The sequence below is a fragment of the Erithacus rubecula genome (assembly GCF_903797595.1).
Source record: "Erithacus rubecula genome assembly, chromosome: 17".
In the NCBI taxonomy this organism is placed as follows: Eukaryota; Metazoa; Chordata; class Aves; order Passeriformes; family Muscicapidae; genus Erithacus; species Erithacus rubecula.
The window spans coordinates 1,217,364-1,236,789 of record NC_136669.1 but is presented as its reverse complement, the minus strand read 5'-3'; the positions used below and the strand labels follow the sequence as shown (position 1 = coordinate 1,236,789).

The window sequence follows — 19,426 nt, the reverse complement described above, 5'->3', positions numbered from 1 at the left end:
GGTGCAGACAGCTTTGGAGGATAACCATGGAGATACATGGGAACCTGTCTGGGCTTAGACACTATTTTGCTTTTGAAATGCATTTTAGGAGCTTCCTGTGAGGAAGATGGGGAAACCTTAGGGTTTCGGTTAGTGTTTAATGTGGGCCTGGTCAGCTTTCTGCTGATGGCCGCTGAACATCAGACTCCCATCGCTCATGCACGGGCAATGTGTCCTGCGGGGAGAAGCGTGGGGACCGGGGATCCGCTCCATTCGGAGGGACCTGCTCCCTGCGGCTCCAGCGAGGCCTGGGGCACACAGGCAGACCGTGGAGAGGGAAGATGGCAGCAGGCAGAGTGCGCCGTCCAGCCCCGCTCGGGAACTGACAGCCCCGGTGCTCCCGGGGCTCACGGCCCCAGGCTCCCCTCACGCCCTGGGAACTTCGGCCCCTGGCTCCCCTCAGGACCCGGGCTGGGGATCCCCTGGCTCCCCTCAGGACCCGGGCTGGGGATCCCCTGGCTCCCCTCAGGAACCGGGATCCCCTGGCTCCCCTCAGGACCCGGGATCCCCTGGCTCCCCTCAGGAACCGGGATCCCCTGGCTCCTCTCAGGAACCGGGATCCCCTGGCTCCCCTCAGGAACCGGGATCCCCTGGCTCCTCTCAGGAACCGGGATCCCCTGGCTCCCCTCAGGACCCGGGCTGGGGATCCCCTGGCTCCCCTCAGGAACCGGGATCCCCTGGCTCCTCTCAGGAACCGGGCCCGGGATCCCCTGGCTCCCCTCAGGACCCGGGTCCGGGATCCCCTGGCTCCCCTCACAGCCGGGGACTGGGAGCCGCCGCCTCCTGCCATGGGGCTCCTCAGGGTGCCCTCCGGGCCCAGGATCCCCTTATCCTCAGGGTGGGAGGACATCGTCTTAAACTGTGCCCAGGGAAGGTTTAAGTTGGATATGACGAAGGATTAGACACTGGAACGGGCTGCACAGGGCGGTGGTGGAGTCACCGTCCCGAGAGGTGTTTAAGACCGGACGTGGCACTCGGTGTCATGGTACAGTTGACGTGGTGATGTTCGCAGAGAGGTTGGACTCGATGATCTCAGAGGTCTTTTCCAACGCCCGCGATCCCTTCGCGCCGGCGGCGCTGGGATGCCCCGGCCGCCCCCCGGCACAGAGTCCCCCGGCAGCAGAGGGGCTGTCACCGACTCCCCGCAGCGCCGGCGGCCGACACCCCTCTCCGCGCCCGGGCGGTGCCGCCGGCGGCCAGCCGCTCCCGGGGGAGGCGCGGGCGGAGAGCAGCGGGGACCCCCCGGGCGGGGATCCCGTCCCGCGGCCGCCGGAGGCGGAGCCGCCGCCCCCGCGCCCCGTGCCCGCCCTCCCGGCGTGCCCCGCGGAGGGGCGGGCGGCTCATGTCCGCCATCCCGGCGTGCCGCGCGCCCGGGCAGCAGCCGGAGCAGCCGCGGCGGCCGCGTCCCCTCCCTGCGCTGTGAGACAGCAGCACCGCCCGCGGAGCGCGAGTGACGAGCCGCCGCCCGCGCCTCTCCGCCCGCGTCCTCCTGCTCCCGCCGCTCCTCCGCCCTGTCCCGCGCCGCTGCCCGGCCGGCCATGCCGTCTCGGGCAAGGTAATGAGCCGCAGAGCCCCGGGGTCTCGGCTGAGCGGCACCGGCAGCAGGCAGCACTACCACCCGCGGGGCTGGAATGACTGGCAACCCAGGTGGGCAGGGCCGGGGCCGGGGGCGCGGGGCTGTGCGAGCGGGGCGGGCCGGGCCTGGGGCAGCGGGGCGGCGGCGGAGCCACTTCCTGGCGGCCGGGCCTAGCGCGGGAGGGCGGGCGGGCCCAGGCGGCGGGACGGGGCCGCACCGGCTGCGCTCGGCGGGGCGGGAGCGCGCCCGGCACCCCCGGCCCCGCTGCCGCGGCCTGTACCGGAGCGGCCGGTGCCGCTGTGGGGCTGCGGGCAGCGCCGCCCGCGGGCGGGGGGCTGCGCCGGGGGCAGCGCTGCGGGCTCGGCTCCCGCATTTTCAGCCTGTTTTCCAGCTGGAACACAGCCAGCCCCTTCTTCCCTGTAGAAGGAGTGCTCGTAGTTTTTTTAAGGGTTAGCATCATGCTGCATAGATTTATTTGTTTATTTTAATTCTGTCTTTAAATCTCGGGACTGTACTTGATCTATATGCGCCCTCACCCAAGCCTGCTTAAAATATATTGTAAGTTTTTGTGTGTGTTTACACCTGGCACTTTTTAGTGAAATTTAGCGTCTGTTGACTTCTTTAGTTATATATACAGAGTGTATTTCAGGTCTTAATTACTTCTAATATATCTCATGCCAGTGTATTTACTGTACTGCTCAGCCTTGCTGTTTTCAGCATCAGAATTGTAACGTAGAAATCCGAAATAAATTTGGCGTTTCTTAGATGTTTTTAAAAATACGTGGATTTGAGGCTTTTTTAAAGTGTTTTTGGAAGTTTAACACAACATGGGACCCTGCTTACAAACTTTCCAGTAGAGAGCAGAGTGGCACGTGCTTGGGAATATATTGACAGGTAATGGTCCCAATCAGTTTGGGTTAGAAAAATTGGGTGAATATGAAGGTCAGTTTAGCATTTATTGTGAAAGCAGCTTTCTTTTTGCTTGAACAGTTAGCAGCACAGCCTCTGTGGCCAGTGCTTGAGGCTGTTCAATTCTTAACCGTGGATGGGGCATGGTTATTTAAATTCGAATTTCTTCTGTGATGGAAATACTTAGTCCCATAATTTACTATTTTTTCCTCACTTAAGAATTTGTGGACCTCATTTGTGACATTTTATTAGAGCATCTGTTTTTTTGGGGGGAGAGAATTAAGAAGACTGGTCTCTTAGTCCTCACTTACTTGTTCCCTTCAGTTTTCCGGGCTGCATTCTGTAATTCTGGTCCATAACTTGTGACCTTTCCACCTGGAAGAAATTGGCTGTGTCTTTGCAGCAGATGACTTCTATAAGAGCATTTTTGTTGGATATATGAATATGTCATGAGTTCTATCTTTTCATCTGAAAAACGCATCTTAGGAGGGTTGGAAGCTGATTTTATCCAGTGGAGTATTGCCTACAGTGGGTTCAGTAGTGTTAGGGGTGAGAGTGCAGCTGCAGAAATGTTTCCCTGGTAATAAGGCAGGTTTAAGAATTTGGTTTAAGAATTTTGGTCCTTAGCTCTCTAGTGACCTGGGCTGCTAAAATAATTGTCCACAAAGCCACAGCAGAACCAAAGCTCTGAGAGCAGCAGGGAAGTGTGGCAGCCTCAGCATGGATAGGGCCTCATTCTGCTTCCATCAAGAGCCTCTGCTAAGGAATAGCCAACACCTCTACACTGGTCCTGATACAGAATTTTCTGAGTTTCTCTTTATCCTTTCCTTTAAATGTTACTCTTTTGAATGGTGGGGGATACAAGGAATCAGAAACCAAAGCACAGCACATTTTCATCTACATGCAGTGCTCCATTTTTTTACATCTTAGAAAGTGTGGTGTTGGGAAATCTGAGTTTACACTATAGATTTAAGGCCAGTGCAGAGATTAAATCAGTCTGCTGATTTTGTTAACTAATTTTAAAAAGTGATTCACATGGACGATTGAAAGGAGATCTGTTACATAAAATTGACGGTCTATATTTCTTTCATAATTTGAAATACAATCTTGGACAAACTCCACAGCACCAATATACCCACGTATTCTTTCCTTCCCCTTTCTGCTGGCTGTTAGTTTCATTTACTTCAGGTGATACTGCCAGTAAATGCTTTCTGATGGGCGTGGAAGAGGTGAAGGAAGTGGCCCGAGTAGTGAAAGCTGTAGTAATTGTAGTTATTACAAGTTCCTAAAGGCAAAAAAAGGTACTGCTGTTACATGGGTGCATCATCAGATGGATTGTTTTCAAGTTGGTTTCTTTTTTTGCCTGTGTAAAACTGACTAGATTGATTTTCATTAGTAGGTCAAGATTCCTCTCGTTTTTTTGTAATCAGCACTGGAGCTCGTGAAAAGAATGTGAAACTGAAAGTTGGAGTGCACAGCCTTTTTAAAAGAAAAGTAGTTTTAAATTAAAGTTAGATTTATTGTGTGTGTGGGGGTGCAGTCATCCATCAGATGCACTGGGGCTGGTTTCTAACAGTGTGTACAGGTGGGGCTGTGTGTGTTAGAGGAGAAGCTGCCCTGGTCTATGGGGATGTGTTAGTTTGAGCACTGCTCTGTGCCAGACTCAGTGAGCAGCAACACAAAAACTTTGTAGACAGTTGTTGGATGGATGTGACAGAACAGCAAAGGGTTTTTTGAGAGGGCTTGATAAGATCTTGTTACCCCTTCTCCTAGTCTGTGCAGCTGTCTAGACCTTTACTTCTTACTTTCTTTTCTTGTTGTTTAACAGATCTCATTGCATTTTCCCTGTTACAACTCCTAGGGCAAAAAATAAAATCACTTCAGTGTGCAGGCCTTGTGTGTGAACAGAGTTAATTAGAGTGCTGAGGGCTAATTAGGTACAGAAACAAGCAGTGCTGCCCTTTGGGAGGAAATGCAGGAGTGGGAGTGCAGGGTAGCAGGTCAGCAAGTACAGAGGGCACCGTGGCATTCTTAGGTGAAAGTGTGAAAAGGAAGATAAGATTTTAATTAACAGGACCTCTCTGTCTCTCCTATCATAAATGCAGGTTAGCAGGGGGTGATGTGAAAAAGTGTAAAACAACATCTTTCACATTGAGCATATTTCCAAGAGTGTCCTATTTGGTTTTAATACTGAAATAATGAAAGTGGCGTGTGTCCTTCTCCTACAACATAGTCAGTGTTAGGAGTTAATTTCAGTTAGCATGGGCTCAGACCAAGTTACTGCCTGGTCCTCATGACTTGATGAGACAAGACAGTAAAATACAGTGTCCCTCCAGGTAGCTTGTGTCCTAAGCAGGAGAGCATAATGGCTGGAAATTTGTGACTAAGGCCAAGTAAGTGCCCTGTCTTTAAATCAGACAGATTGGGAGATATTGGCAGGGAGCAAAGAAACCTACTAGACCAAATGGAAAGTGCTGTTGAGAGCAGTGCTTTTCACATGGCTGTGAAGGGCAGGGGCTGTCTTTCCAAAAAGCAGACACTCACTGTGGAAACTGTGATCATGGTGCTGGATCCAGAGTGACAAACAGGTGATAGCAGCAGGTGCTGTATAAAAGGAAAGTTGAAACAGGGATTGTTTCTTCTGTGCTTGCATGTTCAACAAGGTACCTGTAAAACATTTGTTAGAAATAGGCTGAAGCCTTAGTTTGCACAGGTGAGAGACCTCAAAGTTGGCAAAATAGAGGTGTTTGAGGTGTTTGCTATGATCACCTAAGAGTGGGTGTAGAGTCACATAGGGTGAAAATGGGTAAGACTTCTACTCAGGAGTAGCTGAGAGAGGAGAACAAAGGGAGGGAGAGAGAAAAGTAGTGATGTTGAAGGCAGTTTATAGAATGAGATGCAGGGTCAGTTGTAAGGTGCCATTGTGAAAACATCAGTGGAAACCTTGGGAGGAATTTCAATGGACTGCACGTGGGAGATGCTGAGCAGGAGTGGCTTCAGTTCTGGAGTTGCAGCCATAATTCTTGATCTCTTTTCACTTTTGTGTTAAGCATGCTGATGAGCTTGGGAAGGTGTGAGATCAAAGATCTTTTGGGTTTTGGTGAAATGGAGGAGCTGAAATTTATAATGTAAAATCTTTGTTTTAAATGTGAGGACAGAGGAGAAGGAGATGTGAGAAAGATGAAGGAAGATGAACGTGTCAGTGGGAAGCAGAAGAAACTTGGAGTGCAGATCATTTTCCATACAAGAACAGCCATACTAAATCAGACCGAGGGTTCAGCTTGCTTAATACCCTGTACCCCAGAATGTCTGTTGGAGTATTTCTGTGGAAAAATAAGAGGATGTGTATATGTGATACTTTCCTGCCATTCCCTTCTAACAATGCCCATCATGGCACAGAGTGAAATTGGTGAGCTGCTGTCTAAGCAGGGAGAGACACAGAATCAGGAGGTGATTTAAAATGCTGCTGTGATGGCAGGTAGATGGCCAGCAAAGAAGATTGCAGAATTGCAGTAGCAAGATACTTAATCAGTTATTTCATGGATAGAAAACACAGCCACTTGTATTTCCTCAACACAGGAGGAGCAATAAAAGTAAAATAGGCTTTGGGGTGGGCTCAGCCAGGCAGGGTGGAGCAAGTGATGAGGAGATCATGGCAAAAGGAAGCTCTGCATGCCAGTGGCAGAACAGTCAGAAACTGGGTGGGAAGCTGATTTGGGTGAATACAGCATCTCAGAAATTTTAAATATTTTATTGGTAAGAATTTCAGAAGTGAAGAATTTATCTGCATTACAGCAAATAAAGTAGTAAAATCAACTGACTTGAACAATAGTAGATCTCACACGGTAGAGTTGTCTTGGAGTAAATCTTTCATGTAGGTCCTGTACTTGGAAATAAAATCAAATAGAATAATTAAGTGATTTTTTTTGTCTCAAAATAATGTCCATATGGCAGGGTTGTTCTGAAAAAGCTACACATAATGAACAGTATACACCAGATTGTGGCAAGTTTCTTGGACAAAAATTCTCAAGGCTTCCATATTACTAAAGTAACAACATATTTTTGATTGATCTGTTTATCTTTTTCTAGATAAAGCTTTTCTTTTTTAAACTGATTGCTCTCAGCCATGCTCTCTTCAGTCAGACAAACTGGTTAGTCAAATCATACTCAATACTTTTGATGGAGTGAGAATTTTTGAGAAGTCTGTTTCCTTTTGTATACCAGTGGAAAAAAATAAGCAGCCTTTTTGGAGAGAGAGGACACACTAGTAGTTGGAACAGTCTTGTCAGTGGACATTCCTGACTCTTAAATTGATATTCAGGAGAACAATTCTGTATTTTTTGACTAGAATTGGATTTGCCTTTTAGCTGGTGATGAAGTGTGAGCAGGTTAGCTTGCAGATAGCTGTTCCAGAAGGCAGGATGAGTGAGTGTGTGGGTTTTCCCTGGGAAACAATAGGCTCGTGTATTTTACCACAATGGAAAATTTTCCAAAGCTTTCAAAGGCTGTCCTGTGGGAAGTGGGGTTAGCTGAGAACATGTGTAATCCCTCACTTGATAGGGATGCACAGAGCAGTGTTAAAAATTGTACATTTCATCAGCTTTTCTTCAGATGCAGGAATTTCAGCCTTAATAGTTGACAATTGGAGATGATTCAGTTTACAGCACATTGCCTTAAAAAAGGCAATGCCCTTTGAGAAGGTAAACGTGAGAAGTACTTGAATTTGCCAGCTGAAGATTTGTCAGCCTGTTTCATTGGCAGGCAAGCACCACTGCTCAAAGTTTGGCTGGGAGGTGTTAGGGCAGGGAGAGGATCTGGGGTCCTCAGGTCTGGAATTTACACATGATTTGGGCACCTTTAAAGCATTTAAAAGCATTGGGCACGTTTTAATGCCATGTGAAGGTACAGTGCAGAATTTCCTGTTCAGCATGGCTTAGGTGAATGATGGTGGCACAATTGTATAAAGATTTTTGCAGTCCTGGTTAACTGTCATGAGTAAAGATTCATACTAAGGCATTGCCTCCAGAGTAGCATACCCTGTTTTTTAAATAGTCCAAGCAAGTGCCCAGTTAAGCAGTAGATGTGATGGCACAGTGAATAGTGAATGAGGAAAAGTGTCTTGCTGTGTGTGTCTAAAAATGAACCTGCTTACAGTGCAAAAGGGAATAATACCTGCCAAGTAAATCTAATATCAACTTGCACTGTGAGAGCAGGAAAAAAGCACAATTTTCTTATTGTTCCAAATTGATAGTATAATGTCTTTTAGCAGTCTCAGAAGAATAAAATGTGTCTTTAATTCCAGTTGGTTTTGCAAGTGTCAGTGCTCATGATATTCCTCTTCCAGCTGTACTGAAGCTGAACTGTTGGAGAGTAGCAAGTCTTTATTTCTGCTTAACTAACAACTGCTTATCCAAAAGTTTACCTGTGTTTTTCCCTTTTGGCCTTGAGATGTATTTGACTCCCTTTTCTCTGAATTTGTCTAGCAGTTCTAATCACAGTGTTTTCTTGAAAAGGAAAAATGAAAGACTTTTTTTTAGGAGCATGTGGTGTTTATCCTTATACAAATTGGAGTTAGTTTACAGGAATGATCTGTCCTGCTTTTTTGTTAAATAATTGAATGAACTAAACAAAACTTGAAGTAAAAATAGAAGATCTTTAGAGTTTGCATAGGGAAAGCTTGCTGTAAATAATCTGAATAGTCTGATTCCAAAATACACTTGAGCTGAGCAAAATTCTGCTGATTCTCCCTTTGGATGGGTATTGCTTTATTTGTTTAGTGTCAACCCCCCATCATTGCTTGTAAGAGTGCATTTAAAGTGGTTGTGTTTATGTTCTGAAGTCTCATGCACACAAGTTTTTAAGTCCTGTATTTTTAAAAATTAAACCTCTTAATATGTCCAGGGAGAAGAGTTGATTTCATAATTTCAGTGTTTTTCCTTAGAAGTTTAGTCTGGGCTGTATCAGTCTTCTGATACAAGTGGTTTAAACCTAATGCTGATTTTTTTTTAACTTTTATCTGCAGACTTTTACACTTAAGGATCACAGCTCTTAATTTACAGTTAATTTATTTCACAGTAAAGCCTTGCTTTACTTGCTTTGCAGTTTTTATTTTGTAAAAACTTAGTATGTGATTTTTGGGCTAATCATCCATTCCATTCTTCCATCTAATAAGAGGGTTTATGAAGACCCATGGCATATTATGTAAATGTTCATCTGTGATTACTGATGACTTTCACAAGTGGTAGGCACTGTATCATCCAGCTTTGGTACATACAGCAGACCTGGTTGTATTTTATTTGTCACCTCTGGGAAGTAATTTTTGTACAGACATCCAACTGAAAAGAGACTTGAGAATGTCATAAGAAAAGGCACTGACACACTAGAATGCATTTCCTTTGCATGTTGCTGTGATAATTGGTCAACTCCCATGCCAATGTGAATTTAAGGTCACTTTTTAAGCAACAGGTTAGACAAACAACTTTTTTTTGACATAAGGAAATACATTTGGGGTTGTCATTTAAATATGTGGTATTTGTAAGTGAATGTGAATCCCACTCCTATTATATCCCTACATTAAAAAATAATTCTTTCTCTTTGTAGAACTGACAGTGCATCATCTGACCAGGACAATTTAAAGTATTCTTCATCCAGAGATCGGGGCAGTTCTGCCTCCTATGGATTACAACCCTCAAATTCAGCTCTGGGGTCTCGGCAAAGGCACGATGAGATCAGAGCCCACACTGACATACAGAATGAAGAAAAAGGTACACACATTGCTCCTTGTGTGCTGGGAGGGGACATTCAGGGGAAGGCAGCAATCTGAAATGGTGGAGGAATTTGTATTTTGCTTTGCTTTTTCTTTTTCCTGTCCTCCAGTAAAAGGCAGTGAAGGGAATTGTTGCATTACCACACTATCACTGTTTTGGGACGTTTGTCAGGGATCAAAGAAATGTTCTGGTTGATGTGAATACTGAGAAAAATATGCAGCTGCTTTAGGAGAATGCAAGGGAAAACCTGATGTGTTAACAGAATAAGTAATTTTTTTCTGAAGAATAGTATTCTGGATGTGTCTGGTCTTCAGGCTGCAATTTCTTCCTGAATAGTCTCTGGTACTTCTGGTATTGGATTAAACAGGCTACTAGACTGATCTGTTGCCTGTTGGAGCTTTACTGCACCAAACTGGAATCTTTCTGTAGTCATCAGATCTATATTTTTGTCATTAATGGCAGTTTCTACTTTCATGTACCTCAGTCTGATTTCATATAAATGGTGTGATGTGTGACTCCTACTTTTACTGGTTTTGGTGTTTTTTTTTTTTTTTTTTTTTTTTATTTTTAGGATGGAAATACTATCTCTAGAAAATGGCTAAGCAGTCAGAATCATGTCTTATGTATTTATGAAAAATCTGTATTTTGATTTTTTTTATTTCTCTCATGTCAAATACAGATATCAAATTGGCAGATTTCTTACTTGCAGAGTCAGTTTTTGACTATGTAAATCCTCAGGCAGGCCAGACTCAAAAAAAAAAAAAAATCTCACAAGATATGTAGTGTGGGAGTTTTTGTTCAGGAACCTAAAAAGTAATTGAACTCACCCCATTTTTCTGGCCTGTAACTGACTGTAAATAATTGCTGTATCTTAGAGGAAGTTACAGATGGATGCAAATTAATATTTTTTTATAAGTAGAAGGTAGTGCTAGTAGGTGGCAGAAGCATGAAGCATGTTTATCAGCATAGTTTGAGAGCCTTAAGATTTGTTTTACTTCAGTAGAGAGACTGCTTGAAGTGGGTGTATTTGTCTGTCTGCTAACATGGAATGTTGTGCTGCTTTACACAGACTGGATAGGAGGTTGTTCTTAGAATCTGAAGGGTGCTAGTATTTAAAGAATGCACTGGCAGTGCAGTGAAATAGTAAATTTTGGAAAATTCAGGAAGGTAGTTTGTGAAGTTGCTGGGAAAGCACCATTTGAGCAGAAAAATGTAGCTGGCCCTCCCTGCAGTGCTGTGTCTCACAGGGCATGTCTCTGCTAGCTCAGCACTTTGAGCTGTTCTGTTCAGGTGTGGTTTGAAAGGAGGTGATTAGGATATTCTAACTGTAAAACCAAGTTCCAGGTATCTCTAGTTCATTTTTATTATTGGGGAAATTTGGAAGCTTACAGATGTAGAATAGTTTTTTTGTTTATTAGGATTTTTCAATTCATCTCTTGGAGTCTGCCAGCATGGAATTTTTATTTTGAGGTTTTCTGTCCTGGCTTCCATCTATCCCCTACCCACCTCCTCCTACTTTCTGGTGTTGATAATAGAAATTATTTACAAATGGATAATTTCTGGAAATTTTCCAGGTTTGAAAAACCTCAAAGGATTTGACTCATGTTTAAGCTCAAATGCATTAATTGCTGTTCAGAGTTACTTCCTTCATAGGGCAGTGTTGGTTTGTTCTGGCAAAATAATAATGTCAAGGTGGCACATTTGCTAGTTTATATTTAAAAACTGAGCTGTAAAAAATAATGTTGTAAATCTAAATAGACACAAACTATCTTTACTGTATTTGTAGTTAACTAATTACAAGTGAGACTTTGCACAGGGTTTTCTGTAATGGTAGGGTAGCCCCATGTGTATATGAATGCAGAAATGTATACTGGTAGTTAATATTTATTATCAAAAACTTTAGCAGATGTAAAGAATGTTTATTTAAGACAATGTCCAGGTTCACCTCAACATTTGAACTTATTCTTTTTTTATCAGGTGAACTTGTGGAAATACCTTTTCTGAAAGAAATCTCGCATGTGTTTTGTTGCTCTGGGTTTAATTGTTTAATTTTATTAGTTGAGAATTGTCTTGGACAGGGAAGGCACTGTAGAAATCTTCCTTTTAAGTGAGCTCTAATACCTTGAAGGATTGGGCAGGCTCAGGGGACAGTTTCACTTCTCTGCAGTATTGAGGGGAAGAACCTACCACTCCAAGTGTGGCAGGCTGGAAAATTGCCAGTCTCAACATCTGAGTATGTTTATTCTTGTGAATCCAGGAGTAAATCAATTTAATTACTCAAAGTGATGCTTTTATTTTCATTTTATATTGTTACCAAAGATGTATCTTAAGTGGGAGAACGTAGGATTAAGTTTAATTGAGGATGATACCAGTATTAGTGAAAATATTGATATTTTTGTGCTTAAGGAGAATTGTTCAATCTGTGCAAACAGGTAATATTTGTATTTTCAAAAACTTTTTTGGCTTTTACTTAGCCTGTGTGGTTATAGCAAAATTTATAGCAAAAACAGGATGGAGATTTCATGTGTATAAAGGAGCAAGTAAGTGAAAGTATCTAGCCATGTATACTAGCAGTTTCACCTTATATTTTACAAAGTGTTTCATGTCAAAGTAATAATAATAAAACATTAAATGCAACAAAATTGATGTTAAACTTCATGGCAATAATGGTTTTTTTCATGTCCTTCAAAAAAAAAGACGAGATTCTAAATGTGTGACCTGGAAAGTTACAGGATATAACAAAACATTGATGCACGTGGAAGTAAGTGAAGAAGGAAGCTGAAGGAGGTGGTGGAGCACCTGAGAACCTGTTTTCATGTCCCATTGTTTGTCCACAGGTGGCTACAGTGTCAATGGAGGATCTGGGGAAAATACTTATGGTCGGAAGTCGTTGGGGCAAGAGCTGAGAGTTAACAATGTGACCAACCCTGATTTTACCAGTGTTCCGCATGGGAATCGTGCTTTAGCCACAAAAGACATGAGGAAAACACAGGGTAAGGCCATCCCTGTTTGCAGGAAGAGGTTCTCTCTTCTGGCAGCATTTCTTGTCTTGGGCAGTCTGTATGGCTTTTATTTTCTATATGATTAGATGGTGTTGATGTAAACTTGTTCTGCTTGTTTGGTTATCTTGTTTTACTGTTCCCTGTGCTGGGGCTTCCTCTGTTGGTCTGGCAGATCTCTCAACTACCTGGCTTAGGCTGTCAATCTTTCAATTTCTTTTAGATGGCTTTTGAACCCTTACTTAGATTAGCCAGATTTGGCAAAGACATCTCTAAGAAGGAGAAGTTGCTTTGGATTTGTTGGTACTGAATGAGCCCTGGTGTGGGAAGAGCAGCAGTGGGAGCAGCTCAGCCATTCTCAGTTCTCCCTGGGCTGCAGGACAAGCAGAGATCCCCTGCTGCCAGCTCAGCCACCCTGTGTGTCCCCCTGAGCCCAGCACTGCCCCTCTCCCTCTTGCCCAGCTGAGCAGTAGAGGCCAGGGAGGAGCTGGAAGCATCCTAAGAATGTGGGCAAGGACTTGGGAGATGCAGCAAGAGCAAATTTGGAGTTTCAAGAGGGTGCAGGAATGCTGGGCTTGTGTTTTTGAGGAAGAAGGCTTCACTCTTCCCACTGTTTGAGGTTTGAGTCATAGTTAACTTCTTTTTGCTTTTTTTTTTTTTTATTCCAAGCATTTTTGAATGAAAATAGAAACTTCATGACTAAGCACTGTCACTTATTGCATCACTTATTATAAGTAGTAGTTGAGCCACTGGTGAAAAGTGCATGCTTTGTGCCAGGCACATTATAAACATGAGGACTGTTCCTTCTCAAGGTTTAATATTGCAGAGGAGAAAAAAGAATGTTCAATGTGCTTTGCAGGTGGAGGAACTGAGGTCTAAGTGGTGACATGACTGTTTCAAAAACGTGATTTTAGGAATGAGTTAAACTCGGACTTTATAATCCCATTTTTATGTCTATGCAGAGGAAATAGAAAAGTCTTCAAATAAAAAAACTTTCTACCAGTACTAAATAATAGTTAATTCAGACTGTTCTCTTGGATATGTGAGCATCTCTTTAATCCTTAAAAGGTTAGGATATATAATTTTGGATGACTGAAGTTGCTGCCTATGACTTGTATATTTTTTTCTCCTTGAGATGTCAGATTACAACAGTTTCACCTTTTGAACTTGGCTGTCTCTGATTATTGTAGATTTCAGCAAATCATTTTGGTTTTTCGTGTCTTTAAAATACAATGGGATTATGTTGCGACAAGATTTTGGGTTTTAAGTTCTTTGGTGTTTTCTTGGTTGTATATTCATGAAACAATTTTAAAAATAGTCTTCTGTGGGTTAGCATGTGGCTGAGACCTTGCTGAATTTTCACAAAGTGGATGTCATGGGTTTGTTAACTAGTGCTTTGATGAGTGTAGCTTCAGTCATGTTCTTGGTTAGTGCTTTTTGGTTCTGTTTTTTTTCCTTAGAGTTGTGATTATGACTTGACAATTAGCTGACACTCTTGGGGAGTAATGCCAAGGTAGATTAGCTATTAATTGAATAAAGACAAAGCTGCTTTAGTCACATCAGATGACTGATGTCAAGCAGAGTAGAGCAAAAAGCTGTAACTGTCTTGGATTTTCTCATTAAAGTCATGTTGACTCAGAAAACCTCGTCATGTTCCATGACTCCTCTGATGTGGAACCACCACCATGGAACATCTAACCTTAAATTTATTGAAAGAAAGTTTGTTTCCTTTTTGCAAATGAGGGAAAGAAGTTGTGTGAATTCCTGTCCCTAAAGTGGGTAAACTGTTGTGACCCTTGTCTGGTACATGTGCTGTTGGCAGGGTGAATGAAGTGCTTCCTTGGGCAGGAGTTCATTCTCCCCTGGTGGGATCTGCTGAAGTGAACAGCCAGGTCCCTCTCCACACTGGCAGATTTCCTTCCTCAATGAAGGAAGAGCAGATCTGTTTTCCTTTTTGAAGCAGAACCCTGCTACCTATCAGAGAAAAAATAGTTTCTTTGTAGTTGGTTCTTTGCTTCAGCAAGCAGTTTATGTTTTTCATAAGGTTTTCTTGAAATATTATTTGTTGAATTATTTTTGCTTATTCAATCAGAAGTCTGAGTTAGTCTTACTCCATGCCACCTTTTTTTTTTTTTTAGTTCCATTTATGTAAAAGGGAACTAAATCCAGGTTTTTATGTAGAAGTCAGACTTAGTTCTGCTTAGTTCTCAGTGAGTTCAAAACAGATACTGGGCTCTCCACATGAAGAAATGAAAGATTTCGATAGCTAAATCAGATTTTACATTTAATTTTCTTTTTATGAAAGCTTAAAACACTCAGGATTTATTTTGTTTTTCTCTAATGACTCTTATGACCTGATTTCACACATACACACCTTGGACAATCCAGGTAGGAACAAAAGAAATAATTGCATTTTTCAGAGCGACCGTTGTCTTATTCTGACGAGTCTCGACTGTCAAATCTTCTTCGGAGGATTACTCGGGAAGACGACAGAGACCGAAGACTGGCTACTGTAAAGCAACTGAAAGAATTCATCCAGCAACCAGAAAACAAACTGGTCAGTCCTTCTTCCTTTTCCACAGCATTGGCTGCTTCTTGTTTTATGAGACTGTCTTTGTCAGATCTGAATATTGGGTATGTCTGCAAGGATTGTTGTGTATACAGCGAATTTGGTTCCACAAGAAAGGAGAGTGTATTCCTGGGTTATTTGGCTTGTTTCTGTAATTCAGGAAATGTTTTATTGGGAGGTGTTGCCTTGAACCAAACTGCTGAATGCCTGAACTGTAGGAATTAATGTGGCATGTGTGTGGCTTTCTTTGCTCTTAGGGATAGCCTCTGGATTCCTCAGAAAGGAGGCAGAGAAAGAAGTGCTGTGCTCTTGTTCAAAAACTTTCTTATTGTGAATTAGAAATGCACAGGTGTCTGGTCTGGTGAACAGCTCATCTTAGAGCTGCTCAGCTTTCCAACTAAACATCTCTGTATGTGGATTCCCTTCCATGGGAAGAGAACTAAGTAAATCTTTGTTTTTGTTACATCTTTAGGATTTTTGGTGGTTTGCTGAAGTCTCTAATCTCCTCAAGTGTTTTTTAAGGATGTGGGGATGGGAAGTATCCCACTGTGGGTATAAATTTTTAATGTGACGTGTTTTGAAATCAAATATTAAAGAGCATATTGTCTGATACATCTCCCCCACTGTTTTGGAAAGCTTCTGAGTTCTCCAAGCACTGCAAAAGCAGGAAGTGATGGTTTAATATCCTGTCACTCATTTCCAAGCAGTTCTCTGATGCTTTAGCTATGGGGTCTGTGTCTAGCCTTCTTTATAAGAAATTGGTTCATTTTCTCATTGTTTGTTAATTAACCACTGATAATTGTGCTCTTTTTCAAAGGACAAGAAACTTGAATATGGGGAGTATTCTAGTCTCTGCATCTAGGTGTAAACAGCCCCTGTACAAGCCTAGTTAACACTTCAGCTTTCCTCTTGTTACTACAAGGGTTTAGGAAGTAAATGCTTTCCACAGTTATTCTGTGGTAATTTTTTAGTAACTTCCATTATTCTCCCTAGTGTTTTCCCCATTTTTAAATTTAATTTTATAGCTGTGTTTTATTTAGATTTATTGGTATCTCAGAACATACTGAAATTGCCATTCTTATGTCTAACTCAGCCATGACAAACTTTGTTAGTGATCAGAATATTAAAAGTCTGTCACTGAGAAACTTCTGGTTAAGTTTCTCTGAGCTCACTAATGAGAATAAGATCAGATGTCAAGTGATATCAAAGCCAAAACTTCCTAATGGACAATGTTGAACCTAGAGTAGTTCCTGCAGGTCATGACACTACTTAATGTAGTTTAACTGAGTGCTTTACATCTTCAGAGTTGAAATACAAGTCCAAAGTAAAGTATTAGAAGTCAGTGGACACTTGTCATCTAGTGGAGTCCTGCTTTAGCTTCTAAATTATACAGATGCCTTTTTCTTTTTAGGTTTTCTTGCAGGTACCAGATGTATTTTCAAAATGCCCTTATGAGTTCTGGGGGGTCAGGCATATGAATCTCTGTCCCTCCAACTTCAAAAGCATGATGTTGCTCAAAATTTATGGCAAAAACTGGGTACTATCCACTGTGTTAAAGAGGAATGTCTTTCTAAAAAGAGAATTTACCATTTTATGAACTTGTCAAGGAAACTTCCTGTTAATACATTACACAGTTGAAGTGAATGTGTGTTTTTCAATCAGATCACTAATGTGGCAGGGCTTTAGTGCATATTAGGAGAACAAGTCTTTCTGGTTATGTTTACTGAGAAGCACTGGTTCATCAATAATGCTTCATGCCCAAAATTGTGTTCCATTTGACTGAAATGCAGGTTGCCTAAATAGAAGCTTTTAATTCTTCAGATTGTGTTCCATTAAATTTGCCAGTGATACAATTGATTTATTAGTATTATAGATTTGGTCTTTAGTAGATGCTACTCATGTGTGATGAGTCTTCCATGGTGATGTAATGTTATCAGCAAGAACTAAACTTGGAACAGACCTTGATAGCATGCTGCCAGTATTTTCATGGCTACTGTAAATAAATATCAAATATAACATCTAGGATAATATTGCAGTGTTGTTGAATATAGTTCATGCTAGTCTGCAGTGGCCATGGGAAGCTTAATGGCATTTTCTTGGCAAGGAGAACTGGCAGTGTTGTTTTTAATGTGGGTATAAACAGGACCTATTGTGGAGGCAGTATTGGGCAATTACTGTGCTTATTGTGCCTTTTATATATCTTATATTACAGGTACTTGTTAAACAACTGGATAATATCCTGACTGCCATCCATGATGTGCTCAATGAAAGGTAAACTGGAAAAATGCTCAAAAGAGGAAAATAATGACAGCATTGGGTTTGAAATAGAGGGGAAGGTTGAGAGAAATGGATTTGCTAGTTTTGCAGGCACAGAATGAAAGGAGGAGGGAGGGAGAGCTCAGTCACAGCAGCAGCACTGCTGGGCTGTCTGGAGTCCAGGGAGAGAATGTGAGGCACAGGTGTGGCTGTGTGCTGCAGGGCCTGTGGAGTCTGCTGTGCTCAGCTGGGGAGCTGGCCATGGCTGTGGTGGGGTAGCTGCCACAATAAAGAAGTTTTTTTACAAGCTGCCTGATTTACAGCCAGTTAAGAGTGTGTGTAGAGGATGGTGAGGTCTGTGTGGGTTAGGTCAGTGTCATTTCCCAGAGTCAGCTGCAGATTAAGAACTCTTTCTGTTGGATAGTGTGTTGCAAGTAGAACAGCACATTTGAATACTTCTGTTCAAGTTGACTTACTCCATAGAAATAATATTCCTTAAAATTTTATTTTAGCTTCACCACTGCTGCCATTAAGTAGGAGAAAAGCAGCTTCATTTCTGCATATATTTTCTTTTGCTTTAGAAAATGCTTTATTTTGTTCATGCTTCTGTTCTGCTGTCATGGCTGGAGATCCCAAGTTTTTTTTTTTTTCTCTCCAAAAATACAGTAGCAAATTGCTTCAGGAATTGAGACAGGAAGGAGCTTGCTGTCTTGGCCTTCTTTGTGCTTCTCTGAGCTATGAGGCTGAGAAGATCTTTAAATGGATTTTTAGCAAATTCAGTTCATCCACAAAAGATGAAGTTAAACTTCTTTATTTGTGTGCAACCTACAAAGCACTAGAGACTGTAGGAGAAAAGAAAGCATTTTCATCTTTAATGCAGGTAAGACTACAAGTTAAAACATGATTATTAATGATTTTCTCAGTGCAATGCTTGAATGAACTTTTTAAACTGAAATGAACAGCAAGTAATGCTATATTGACATAAGAAGTGAATATTACAATTGGGAGGGAGCTTTAACTGGGATTCTTTGATTATGGTTACATTAAAAAAGAATGACAAGTCTTTGTAGGATGATACATATTTTGATGCAACTTTCTAGTATTTATGGTAGATCCAAGAAGAATCTTGAGACCAAAAAGAGAGCTGAAGTAGAATGGTAGACAAAATCCAGCCTTTTGATTGTTTTGTGCTTACCTCCTATTTCCAATTTCTAACTGAAATTGTGGATAGATCTGAGAAGGAGTAGGATGTGTGCAGACAAGATGAGGTCCCCTTGTTCAAGTTTTAGGGTTGATTTTGGATGTAGAACAGCTATGGCCAGGTCTGTGCTTCAATTTATTAGTTACTTTACAGAGCAAAAAATTTTGGCAGGAGAAGAAGGACTTAAAACAACTCACAGTTGTGGCTAAAGAACTAAAGAAAAGTGTTCCCTGGCTCTGCCATATATCAAGCAAATGCCCCCTTTCAGTGATTATTTTCATGCAGTGTATGTGGTGCTTTTTACATTTTGTTCCTGTAGGAGGAGTAGAGTTTTATTGGTTGAATCAAAGTAGTTTGTTGCAATGTGTTCTCTCTCATGTTTTAATTAAGTGAAATGTCTGGTGGCTTTTACTTTTCAGCTTGTAATGACCAGCCTGCAGTCCATCCTGGAGAATGTTGATACACCAGAGTTGCTGTGCAAGTGTGTCAAGTGCATCCTTTTGGTGTCTAGATGCTACCCACACATTTTCAGCACCAATTTTAGGGTAAGCTTGCTTTGTGCTCTGCATTTTCTTTCAGCTACAGAAATACTGGTGCAGCAAATTGGGTAATGACTCTGTTTCCACAATTGCTTTCCAGGACACAGTGGACATACTGGTTGGGTGGCACATAGATCACACTCAGAAACCTTCTTTGACACAGCAGGTCTCTGGTAAGTTTGGCCAGAGGAGCTCATGGAGGGTCTCAGAGCCTGCTCTGGCTTGCAGATGTTGGGGTCACTTCCAGGAGTTTGGGTCTGCTGGTATGGAAGTTGCCATAGAATAAAACTGAATTTCTGGCTGCATAGCAAGATACTTTGTCCCTGTCTTATTAGTAAATTTGCATTTGCCATTTTATGCTAATTCTGGAAAAATGAGATGCTTTATTCAGGGTATATTTAAAGACCAATTGCTTTGTGCAATTTTTTAACAGTCTTCAATAAATTTATAGGTCTTAGTATATGCTCTGAGAGGGGATATATTTTTTTCCTAAGTACTTTTAGAAAATATTTGTGGTAAAGATACTGTACTGGCATTTAAAAAATGGGGAAAGTTTTTCCAATTGCTTTAT

The 19,426-nt window shown here is 42.2% G+C and overlaps 2 protein-coding genes across 2 annotated transcripts in view; both read left to right on the top strand.

Annotated features, from left to right (window-relative positions):
* GDE1 (glycerophosphodiester phosphodiesterase 1) overlaps positions 1–17,317 on the top strand; it is a 166,489-nt gene extending 149,172 nt beyond the window's left edge. Inside the window, exon 6 of the mRNA XM_079320659.1 lies at positions 17,305–17,317. The gene's annotated coding sequence lies outside the window, so the exon portion shown is untranslated. The remainder of the gene's footprint in view (positions 1–17,304) is intronic.
* The window catches only part of SMG1 (SMG1 nonsense mediated mRNA decay associated PI3K related kinase), a 55,127-nt gene continuing 37,056 nt past the window's right edge, over positions 1,356–19,426 (top strand). Inside the window, exons 1-8 of the mRNA XM_079320637.1 lie at positions 1,356–1,686; positions 9,125–9,288; positions 12,129–12,284; positions 14,711–14,847; positions 17,072–17,130; positions 17,782–17,995; positions 18,736–18,861; positions 18,956–19,028. Coding sequence (XP_079176763.1) covers positions 1,598–1,686; positions 9,125–9,288; positions 12,129–12,284; positions 14,711–14,847; positions 17,072–17,130; positions 17,782–17,995; positions 18,736–18,861; positions 18,956–19,028 — 1,018 coding nt within the window. The 5' untranslated portion in view covers positions 1,356–1,597. The remainder of the gene's footprint in view (positions 1,687–9,124; positions 9,289–12,128; positions 12,285–14,710; positions 14,848–17,071; positions 17,131–17,781; positions 17,996–18,735; positions 18,862–18,955; positions 19,029–19,426) is intronic.